This window comes from Chanodichthys erythropterus, chromosome 22 (assembly GCF_024489055.1).
Source record: "Chanodichthys erythropterus isolate Z2021 chromosome 22, ASM2448905v1, whole genome shotgun sequence".
NCBI classification, from domain to species: domain Eukaryota; kingdom Metazoa; phylum Chordata; class Actinopteri; order Cypriniformes; family Xenocyprididae; genus Chanodichthys; species Chanodichthys erythropterus.
This window is the reverse complement of record NC_090242.1, coordinates 1,484,479-1,496,629: the sequence shown is the minus strand read 5'-3', so window position 1 is coordinate 1,496,629 and position 12,151 is coordinate 1,484,479. Positions and strand designations below refer to the sequence as shown.

At 37.9% G+C, this 12,151-nt stretch overlaps 1 protein-coding gene across 1 annotated transcript in view; it reads left to right on the top strand.

The window, feature by feature from the left end:
• The window catches only part of siah2l (seven in absentia homolog 2 (Drosophila)-like), a 51,409-nt gene extending 39,403 nt beyond the window's left edge, over positions 1-12,006 (top strand). The window contains exon 2 of the mRNA XM_067375046.1: positions 6,303-12,006. Coding sequence (XP_067231147.1) covers positions 6,303-6,854 — 552 coding nt within the window. The 3' untranslated portion in view covers positions 6,855-12,006. The remainder of the gene's footprint in view (positions 1-6,302) is intronic.
• The last annotated feature ends 145 nt before the right edge of the window (positions 12,007-12,151 follow it).

The window sequence follows — 12,151 nt, the reverse complement described above, 5'->3', positions numbered from 1 at the left end:
GGATTAATTGCAAAGTTTAACCATCATAGAGTAAAATTTTCTTTTGCACATTTTGTCTTGCCAGTTTACACATTCAAGCAATTTTTAAACCATTCTAATGCAAGAAGAGAAAAAAAGAGAACTCAATTCAGTATTTGTGTGCTGTTATCTATGTGTACAGCTGAGAACACTGAATTAATTCCTCTTTTGCATTTCCTTGCGCTTGAATGGACACATGCACACAAGATTGTCAAAATACCCATCTCGGCAAGTATTCTCATATACCCAGTCGGTTATGTCTTAAAGTAACGTAAACAGTTGAGAAAGAAATGGAATGTATATCATTATATTGGATCCATGAATTTAGTCTTGAAGTGACAGCAGCCTATAAATACAGTACCTGCTGATGTCTATGTCATTCATATTAATCAAACAACAAAATACAGTTTTAACAAAGATGAATCTATATTTAATTTATACAGTGGGCACTATAGTGTTATTTTACATTTAGGACTAATTACACTTCTGTACCTGAATACTGAGTGTTATATTGTATTTAACACAACCCCCCCCCCCCCCCCATATTTTATTTTTTCTTTCTGATACAAAAAAAATTATAAGAACCGTGACCCGAAAACTGTAATATGATCCAAACCATGAGGGTTTTTTTGTTTTTTGGATCCGTTAAAGCACTATTTCTGAATGATCATGTGACACTGAAAACTGGAGTAATGATTCTGAAGATTCAGCTTTGCCATCGCAGGAATAAATTAGTTTAAAATATATTCAAATAAAAAAAGTTTTTTAATTTGTAATACATTTTCACAGTATTACTATTTTACTGTATTTTTGATCAAATAAATGTAGCCTTAGTGAGCACAGACTTTCATAACATAAAAACAAACTATTTTTTTTATATTTATTTTGATATTCATAAATAATTTATATTCATCTTTTTCCCTAATGGCTCACTCACTCACAAGTGTATATGCATGTTTATACGTCTGCCCTTCAAAGTGCCGCAGGAGAATAGATGAGCCTAAATCTAACATGAAAGACCTGTAGATTACGTTCTGCTTGAAGTCCCCAAATGGCTGTGCTACAGGCATGAGAGAGAAAAAAACATGAGCAGAGGAATGGGGAATGAAGAACCCCTCTACACACACACACACACAAACACACACACAAACACACACACAAACACACACACAAACACACACACACACACACACACACACACACACACACACACACACACACACACACACACACACACACACACACACACACACACACACACACACACACACACAGACACAACCTCCTCCTCCCCCTCCTCCCCCACCCCCTCCCGTCGTGTGCAAGCGTGCTGCCAGTGCTGCAGTCCAGAATGTTTTTCCGCGTCCGCAGCTCTGCTGAGTTGTCACCCTCCGGAGCGCAGCAACAACAGAGAGAAGAAAGAAAGAAAGGAAGGAGAAAAGATTGTTTTGCAGAGATCAGTCTTTTGGCCAGCTATATTTGTAGGATCTTCCACAATATGAGAAAGAGGTTGATGCTTTCCTGGCGGTACAACATCTCACCTGCAATCACTGACTGTGTTTAAAAGCCTTTTATTGGGACCGATCAATTTTAACAGGATGCTGCGGATTGTAGATGTTTTTGAGGCGTATTCTGGGAGCTTTTTCAAAGAACTAACCTGTCTCGTCTGATTTGACCTACGTCTAGAATTGGGAACAGAGAGGAAAGCGTGTTTTTGCATCAGCATGGAATGAGAACAGAATTTAAATTGGGATTGAGGTGTTTTGACAATGACAGTTTCTGTACAGCTACTGAATCACAGTGTTAGTCTCTTTCTGGTCGTGTGAGGGGACAATGCAGTCCATGGTGTATGTTTTGAATCAATAGATTGTTTGTTTTGTTTTACTATTATGTGCATTTGTCAGCAAGCAGACTTCTAACGGGTCCACAAGACTTGTGTTTTGGCAGTGTCCTTCAGGACACACAATCATCCTTGTCAGAATCGGAGGTAAACAGGGAGACATTCAATATAATTATTCTGTGCTGCCATACACACTTGGACTTGTTCAAATGTACTCAGGGGAATGTTGTTTTCGCTTGAGTGAGAGTACAGTGTGTTCAGTTTACCTCTTTGACTCTTAGTAGGTCAGTAGCTTCATTTCACACAATTTCGAAGACATTTTATTTTTTTATTTTTTTGCATTAATAGTGCGATTCTTAAGATTTAGATTTTATACTGTCTATATGTGAATGAAGAGAATGCCTGTTTATGTTGAGCATTACTTCAGGTTGATTTTTGGATACTGAAGCTTGAGCTGAAGCTAGTCTAGCCTAATTTTATCTGACAGGGCAAACGGTCTCAAAACATTTTGACTTGGGTATTATTGTATTGAGGTGATGTTGTGCCCAGCCTCCTGTTTCCCTCTCCTGAGGGATTTGTCCCAGTTGCGGTGCCTGCTTGGTTGGCCACGACAACGAGGTGTTTGTGTCACAGGCACAACTCGACCAGTTTGTCATACCAAGCCACTTCCAGGGAGCAAGGTGAGTATTACTTGTGAAGATCATAGTTCAATATATTATTGTTTTGTTGTTGGTGTTGTTGTTTTCTTAGATATTATGTATTGTGGTACTTGTTAATTTGCTGTTTGCTGCAGGAATATATTACACTTATTTTTCCATATATTTCCGTATGTGTCAGCTGGCAGTAAGCCCATGCATTTACTTGTAGAGGAAACCAAAAATTTCAGGACAATTTCAGGAATATATGAATGTTATGGGAATGGGGAATGAAGTCACGCCGCCTACGGGAATAAAGTTGCACCGTTTACAGGAATAAAATCATGCTTTGAGAATACTTACATAATAGTATAATATTAATAGAATACTTAGCAATGTTTTGAGAAAAAAAGTCATAATTTAATGACAAATTCACAAAAAATAGCCTCAAAGTAGACATTATAAAAAAAAAAAAAAAGGCTTAATGTACTAAAACCATCACCATGTTTTTTTAACTAGATGTTATAACTTATTTTTTGTAAAAAGGCCTTTTATGAAATTATTCTCAAAACATTGACTTGATTCTCGAAATTATAGAATTTTTTTTTGTTTTAATATAGCACTTAAATGTCATCCTAGAGTACACAAGGCTCAGATTCCATGTCTTTCCAGCGCAATGCCAATTATACTATGTTCATACAGACACATTACACTAATTGCTCCGTAAAAACATTAAATGTAATTGAAGAACCAAGCAAGAAGACGGCAAGCAAGAACTCCCCTCCCCCCTTTAACCTAATTATTCTGGCCTTAACAGGGCCGATTTCAGCTTTGAAACTTTTAACTAAATTGCTATTGATTTCAGAGTGGGAAAGCAAGTGTCTGTGCTTCCATTGCAGTGGTTGAAGTGGGTGCGACGGCTTGCCACTGAACAGGAGAAATCAGATTTCTCTGTGCCTGATGCACAGGCCTTTCGTTTGGGCTATTTGAAGGCCCCCACAGACATTATTCTAATTATGAGCTGGGCCTGGCTGCTTCCCAGCAGTGATGAGGTCATATGCAGACATGGTGTCTTATAAGAGGGGACCAAGATGATGGTGGCCTTTCTTGGTCTCAAGAACACTTTCTCTTGCCATATCATATGCGTTCACCCTGTCCTTGAGGGAGAGGGGAAAAGAGACGGTAATGATGCCATCTTGTCTGTCCTGGGTTCCGTCTCTGGGGATCTGAATGTGGAGACGCCATCGTTTTTTAACTGACACTTCGGTGATGGCAACTCAAGGCCCTCTTGCTTGTTAATGGAGGAAAGATAAGCCTGCCTCTCATTCATTTGCTCTGAATAGGTGTATGGGAAACATCAATAGTTTCTTGAAATGAGGCTACCCAGCACTTCCCAACTGTCAACAATGTAGGCAGAGGCATCAGTCATTTGGTAAAAGGAAAGGTACCCTTGAGCTTAACAGTACTTTTAGTACAACGTGTTTAAAATTTTGAAAATTGATCATTTTAGCCTAGGGTAAGATCGAAAGATTCTGATTTGCGGTTAATTTGTTGATTTTAAGATGCATTTTCATTTCAACACACAACAAAACTAATTAATAGATTGTCAAAATTCATTGTCATTTATCAAAATGACCATATCAAATGACTTCCCCTTTTGGCTAAAGTGGCAAGATATAATTTGCAACTTAAATGTGGAAATGTGTAAATAATTCAGTAGCTAAGCTCCCAGCCCAGGGTCTGTGTGTCTCCACAGGGCTAAATTGGCACAGCGTCAAAGGGTGTACCAGAAAGAGAGCACTTCATTTATTATTTTATCAGGTCTTTAGAGCAATGTACGCTTGTGATAAATTCAAAGTTTTAATCAAAATGAATGAGGGTAGGAAGGTGAAGAATTTAATTTGTAGCCAGTGGCAAATTTGTTTGTATGTCAGTCCTCCGCATTTTTTAAATGTGTGTATATATATATATAATTGTGGGCATATTGGTACATGATGTTCAGATGCGTTCTTGAAATGCACAGTTAATTTGTTTGCTGTAGGGGCTAATCAATGCAAGGTAAGTGAAAATATTGGGTTGTTTTGAGAAGTTCACAGCTGGAATAAGGTATAGTAATGACTGAGGGTTCTGAATACACACATACACTCAACAGTGTGCCCTAAACAAACACTTGATACTGTTCCTTCGTACCAGATATGCTAATACCCTCAGCTCCAACAGGCTCTAGGAAAAAAAAAAGGCTTTATCTCCACCGTACGGCCCTAGGATTACCGCTTAAAATCCTGTCATTCTCTCATTAAAAAGGTGGATAAGAGGATAACTGTCTGTCTGATTGGGAGGGAAGAGATGGGACACACAAACTTCAACACCTTCAGAAGTCAGATTGTTTGATTTGTAAAAGAAAGGCTGGGAAATGAGGAAGGATTAGCTAAATGAATTTGAGGGTATTTGGACACAGGCCATGTCCTAATGAAAGACAGTTTGGAAAACCCAGTGTTACATGAAGGAGATAAAATGATTCTTTCTCCCAGCTGCTTCTTAACGGCTTTTGACAATATATGTCGGTGTTTTAAGGCAGTTATGGCCTCTGGGGCCTTCTGGACCAGTGGATAACGGCTGTCACTCATTGATTTTTGCTAGGCAGCCAGTGACTTACCACTCAGATTAATAATTAATTTGGCAGATATTGAAGCACACCCTTGGGGGGCGTTGAGTGGGCTGAACACCCACATCTCCAGCCTTGCACTAACTTAATAGAAACGGATTGTTCTGTGGTGCAAGGATTTAAAAATAATTAATAAAGTTTACATGGATTTTCAGACTAAAGAATCAGATAATGCTTTAAAAATGATTTTGAATTAAAAAAAATTATTCATTTCTTTTAGTTTGTGTGCTTAAATTTTGACTTAAGTCTTAGTTCTTCTCTGTTTAGACATAAATGTGCTTGCTTTTTGTCAGAAAACCAGTCTTTTTCCTGCCTATTCATGCAAGAATTTTCTTTGTTGCTTTGTCTATGGGTTCACTTTTTTTTTTTTTTTTTGTCGAATTCTAAACCTTTACCCATAATTTGAGTTGAATACCTTTTCTTTATTGCAGCTCTACTAAGCTGATGAAATTCCCAGAAAAGGGCATTTATCAGGTTATTGTGGGATTTCACCTTTTGTTGATGCAAGTCCAATCCAGTAGGCCAGTCAGGGAGATAAATGTTAATTTTAGAGTGTGCAATGAAAGTCATGCAGCGTGCACATTTCTAGTAAAGTGAGCAGATTGGGGGAACATTCATATTTGACCTTCATTGATATTCTCTTCCTGAGATAATCAAAGAGAGAGCCTTGCTGTGCTATTCATCTTCAAGCAACACAATCCGCCCCACTCATTTTCCCAAACTGCATGGACATGTGCATAAAAAAATGAGAGGGTTGTCACAGCTTGACACATGATTAGTAGCAACGTCGTTTTATGGCAACTACACACATGAACAGACGGATCACTCTATGTAATTTATGGATTCGCTTCAAATGATACTGACACATCTCAACACATGGCCTAGTTCCTTCTTTACCCTACCTATATATAATTCCCTATCTCATGTCCTTCACCTGCCCTCCTGAAATCCCCTTATCCTACTTTTTTCTTTTTTTCTTTGTTCTCTCACCATTTCTCAGCCTCCCACTCACCGTTCCTGCTACTCTGTGTTTTCCCATTACTTAACCAAGCACTCTTGATCCAAACTCTCTTCACTCTCACTTTTTTGTACCAGTGCTCACACAAGCTTTTCATTAATCTTTTTTTTTTTTTTTTTCCTGCAGTATGCCTCGGCTGGATGTCTGCTGTCCCTTCACCACAGCGAGAAGCCAGAACACGAAGAAGTGTGTGAGTTTCGCCCATACACCTGCCCATGCCCGGGGGCCTCCTGTAAATGGCAAGGCTCCCTGGAGGCCGTCATGCCACATCTCATGCATGCCCACAAATCCATTACCACCTTACAAGGTGAGGACATTGTCTTTCTGGCCACGGATATCAACCTACCCGGGGCTGTGGACTGGGTCATGATGCAGTCATGTTTTGGCCACCACTTCATGCTGGTTCTAGAGAAGCAGGAGAAATACGAGGGACACCAGCAATTCTTTGCAATCGTGCTGCTCATTGGTACGCGAAAGCAAGCAGAGAACTTTGCTTACCGCCTCGAGTTGAACGGCAACCGTAGGCGGCTCACGTGGGAGGCCACACCACGCTCAATCCACGATGGTGTAGCAGCAGCCATCATGAACAGTGACTGCCTTGTATTTGATACCTCTATTGCCCACCTGTTTGCAGACAATGGCAATCTGGGTATCAACGTGACCATCTCCATGTGCTGAGGTGGCAGCATTAGGCTTTTTCTAGTAATCCAAACCTTGGACAACCTCTGCTCCCTATCAGACTGCAGATTCTGAAGGCAACAGTTTGGAGACGTATACATTTTGTATATTTCTGTTCAAAAGTCATCTGCTAAACCAACGCAGACTTTCAAGATTCACTTGTAGGTTAGTATGGTAGATGGATGGCAGGTGTTCTTCTCGAGATAAAGAGGGGAGTGTGCAGGTGTTGGCAGTCAAAGTGCAATTGAGATTTTCTCTTGTACACCCCAAGGATTCAAACACCTCAACCTTCTGAAAATTCTGATTACACCTACGGTAAAGTTCAGGTGTGGATGACCACATTTATTGTCCAGGATGTCCGGCCCAAAATCCACTGGAACTTGACAAGTGAATCTAGCTTCTCAGAATCAAAATGCTAAATTGGGAAGAGTCTAGGCATGAATGTGTAACATTTGCCTCAGAAAACTTATGCGTACAAAAACTGCACTGACAACTTTGGTTTTTCTCTTGGGATATTGAGTGGAACCATGACAATGTAAATGGTAATCCTCTGAATTTCATGGTTGTATAATGGCTGTAACCATGGTGGAGATGGTGTGCATGGTGGAAATAAAATTCACTTGCAAAAAATGACTACAGAGCCACCATGTTTGTAAGGCAAGAACCTGTTTTTTTGTTGTTTTTTTTTAAACTATATCTGTCTTCAATTTTGCAAGACATAGATGAGGACAATTCTGAAAGTTTGTTATTTTATGGTCCTTTGTTAAAACTTACCCAGAGAGAGAACTGGTTTGTAATCAACACAGATTCAACATCTTCAGCTATGTGAAAAGTCAGAACTACAGCCAACCTGTTCAAATTTTATGTTACCCATGATCTAATGCCACATAATAATATTCCTAGATATATTTGTACATGATGTTTGATTTTTAAATGAATAGTTGACCTACCATTGATAAATCTGTCAACATTTACTTACCCTCATTTTGTTTTATAACACTTTTTGTGGAACACCAAAGCAGAAGTTTAGCAGAATATCTCAGCTGTTCTCTTTCAGTACAATGTACGTGGATGGGGACCAGGGGTTGCCAAGCTCCAAAAAGGGCAAAAAAGCACCATACATGTAGTCCATACAACTTTACAAAATTATATTGCAAGTCTTCTCAAGCCATAGCTTTGTGTGAGGAGTGACTGAAACATGAGATATTTTACACTGAAAACCATGCCTTTAACTTTCATTGTATGAAAAAGAACAGCTTGCACATTTACCTAGATGACTCCTTTTGTGTTCCATGGGGTAGAGAAAATATATACGCATTTCAAACAATGGGAAAATGATGACAGAATTTTCATTTTTAATGAACTATTCCTTTAATATAGGTGTTCCACCTTTGCGTACATGGTCTTGTCTCCAATGACTGTATGTAAAAGATTTAGACTGCGCACAAACAACAATCTGTTATTTTCCCGTTGATTAAGTGTTCGCATTTGACTGGTTTTGTTGTCATTGTACTTTTCTTTCTTTATTTTCAAGGTAATCTGTAAGATTAAGGAAAGCTTTTGTAAATATATAAACAAGTTTAGTTTTGTTGATATTTGTTGTTATTGTTAAGTCTCTTTACAATGATTGTTTAGTCTAGACAGAAGTTTTGTTTACTCTTTTAAAAACCCAGTAAGATCTGAGCAATTCCTCACTCTCCCCTTTGGTCAATGAACCCACAATGCCTTACTTGTATACAAACTTAATCTTTTTGAGTCTGCCTTCTTCTAGGACTCAAGTGTGTCAGGTTCTGGTCACTATGCTCCAAACCTCCAGTGTCTTGAAAGAGACTTAAATTTACAAAGTGGCATTATGAGTGGGAAGGACATGGCACATTCATAGGTCGTCCTACTTTGCCCCCAAAACCTGCTGCAGTAACAATTTCACTTAAACTGTTCAAGTATGGAACCCAGCCTCTTATCAAATACCTCTGTTGACTTTGGAGATGTCTGTGCAGGAAGAGCATAGATATCCCTGAATGTGGGTGGTTCTGTGAAGAGATCCCAAGTTTGATGCACAACTTCACACCCTCAGCTTTATCTGTCTCCTATTTCATTCTCTCTGGAAAAAATAATTTAAAGATGTAAATTAAATGTTTTATAAATCTGTTGTAGTAAATGTATTCTGTTTTGTTGATTAATATAGACCCATAGGAGATGAAAGTGGGCTCATGTGGTCAGTGTCTCCGCTCAGACGTGTGGACAGACTCTCGTCCCCCATGCTTTTGTGCGCTCTACATGCAGTTGTCATGGCAACTAAATATGCTAATGTGAAATCTAGCTCATTCATTCCTAGTAGAAAATTCTTTTCCTTTTTTTTGTTTAGTCTAAAATCCTATTTTGACATTTTGTAGATGACGGATATCAAAATCAGTGAATTTGTCAAAGTATTTACAGGACATGGATCATTCCTCTAAAGATCTATAAAAATTATGCTGTTGAACCAAATGGATGGTGACTGTAGCACTTCCATTATTTTAAGTTCTACATACATAGCAAATGTGTGTTCAACAGGATGGAGTACCTGCATGTAGATCACAAGCCCTGAAAGAAGCGTAACTCCTACGGCTTGTAATAGGAAAAACTAACCATGTTTAATTTACATATGTAGCATAATCTGTTTGAATTTTCAAATACAGATATATTAAGTCATCTTAATTCTGATGTGACAACCCACCAGTTGTAGCTTGTTGCAGATTGTTGTAGCTCCAAGACAGAAACAAAACATACCAAGTCAAAAATAGACTACCAGCCATCTGTTTATCTCCCATGGCATTTCAGACTCCCCTACACCAAAGTGAACCCAAAACTGAATAAATACATTTTAATGAAGCGACCAGGTGGTTTCCCAAGCTGTGTGCCATGCCTCGCAATCAAGCCATCACGATCAATATTGAGCACCACATCCTAATGAACTTGAGAAAAGTTCCCATCAAGCACTAGAATACTTAACATGCATGGTGATGAAATTATGAGCTTCATCCCGTTTCCTGTGCCAACCCAGTGATAAAGATACTAGCACATGTGAGTCTACAGATCAATCACATATGAAAATGCATAATTTAAAATGCATTATGCCAAGAAAATCAATATAGAATAGATAAACAGAAGGTTAAATTTGAGATAAAACAGAAGTGGCGACAGGGTTTTTGTTTTTTCATATTGTGACGTAAATCCGGGTGAAACGGATTATCAAAAAATGAAATATTTCTTGGGCAGGGACTTTAGTTATAACCATTAGTTTTTGATTGGATGGAGGCACATGTCACAGAAGAAACCACAAGCATTTCAATAATTGTTACTGTTATATATTATATATTCACTTTATCACCAAATTCTACTTTTATTGTTGTTAGAGGTTGTTCAAATTTAATTACCATAATGAATGGTGTTGCTGCAGAAACCTAATGCTTTGCTGTTGACCTGTTCATTTAACTATTATGTTACACTGATAAAGTAATGAAAGAACTGATATGAACATTCTTATGGTAAATAATTTACATGATTTAGTTTGGGAAATACTGTGAGACTAGCTAAAATGTCAATAACAAGGCCACTTACAACTACAAAAGACTGCTACATTCAAAAACCTATTGTCGTAAGGCAGCCGTTTATTTTTTTAAGCATTTTTCCTCTTTAATTTTTGATAGTTTATTCAAACCATGGTTGGTGATGTAGGTCAAGGTCACTTTTATTTATATAGCACCTTAAAACAACATTAATGCGGACCAAGGTGCTTCACAATATCACAATAAAAAAAGATAAGAGTCATACAAAAAATACAAAGTATAAAAATTTAAATCAATTTAAACCATAAAACCAAATAAAGATCAGGACTAAGAATTTAACTCACTAAGACAGATTAAACATTAAATACAGATAGAGAGGAGGATAACCTAACAGATTGCAGTGGTGAATTCCACAGCTTAGAGGCAAATACAGAAAAGGCTTTATCAACTTTACATTTTAAGCGAGACAATGGGACAGTTAATAGTTTGTCAGAGTATGATCTAAGAGATCTTCGGGTAGAGTACGGACAAATAAGGTCTGATATATAAACTGGAGCCAGACTGTGCAAGGCTTTAAATACAAAAACTAAAACCTTGTAATCAATTCTGAATTTGACCAGTAGCCAATGTAAGTGTAGCAAAATTGGGGTGATATGCTCACGCATTTTCTTCCACATTAAGAAGCGAGCTGCATTTTGAACCAGTTGCAAACGTGATAGGGAAAACTGGTTATTACCAGCATATAGAACATTGCAATAATCAAAGCCTTGTTGTAATAAGGCATGAATACCTGTCTCTAGGTCACTAAAAGATTGAAAAGATGGCTCTTACAACACAGTTTATTTGCTTGTCGAATTTTAACTGAAAGAAACAACAACACCCACATGAGTGCATTCTTTACATGAGTGCGGATGTACTCTAGTGAGTGAGCACTGAATGGAGGGACATCTCACGGGAGTGACAGGAGTTCAGTGCAAACAAACATTTGACCTTTAACCTTAAGTATTGACTTAAATGTTTAGTGTCTCTGACCGAACATGTCTAATGGAGTCACATCTACAATACATCCTGATTGACCAATTGTGGATTTTTCATTTTCATTTTGACTTGAATTGAATTGAACTGCTCGCAGTAACTCATGTAAGAGTGATTTTATCAATTTACGGTATAAAAAGCTGTACTAACTGTTTGATGTTTTGCTACCGAAAGCAATTATTATGGACATGAAAAAAAATGCTGGAATTCTTTGGCTTTTTTTTATTCTTAGACAAGCTATTCACCGCAACAACCCACATTCCCAACTCAGAGTTTATTACTAATAAATTTTGTGTGTTTATCTATTCAGAGTATATTTGTGTAGTTCTGTTTTATCCTCTCTTGCTAGGTTACTGAATATGTGGCTATGACGTGGCTATAGCGATAATTTGAAATATTAGCGCTGAAATGCTGTTTCCTGTTCAGCGGGTATAAATGGGTAATGTGCAAATCTGTTTGGTCTGATTTTTTTATTATTTATTTTTTTACTCCATGCCCTTAAAGGGATAGTTTACCCAAAAATGAAAATTTGATGTTTATCTGCTTACCCCCAGGGCATCCAAGATGTAGGTGACTTTGTTTCTTCAGTAGAACACAAATGATGATTTTTAACTCCAACCGCTGCCGTCTGTCAGTCAAATAATGCAAGTGGATGGGAACTTCTACTACAAGAGTAAATAAAACTTGCTTAGACAAATCCAAATTAAAGCCTGC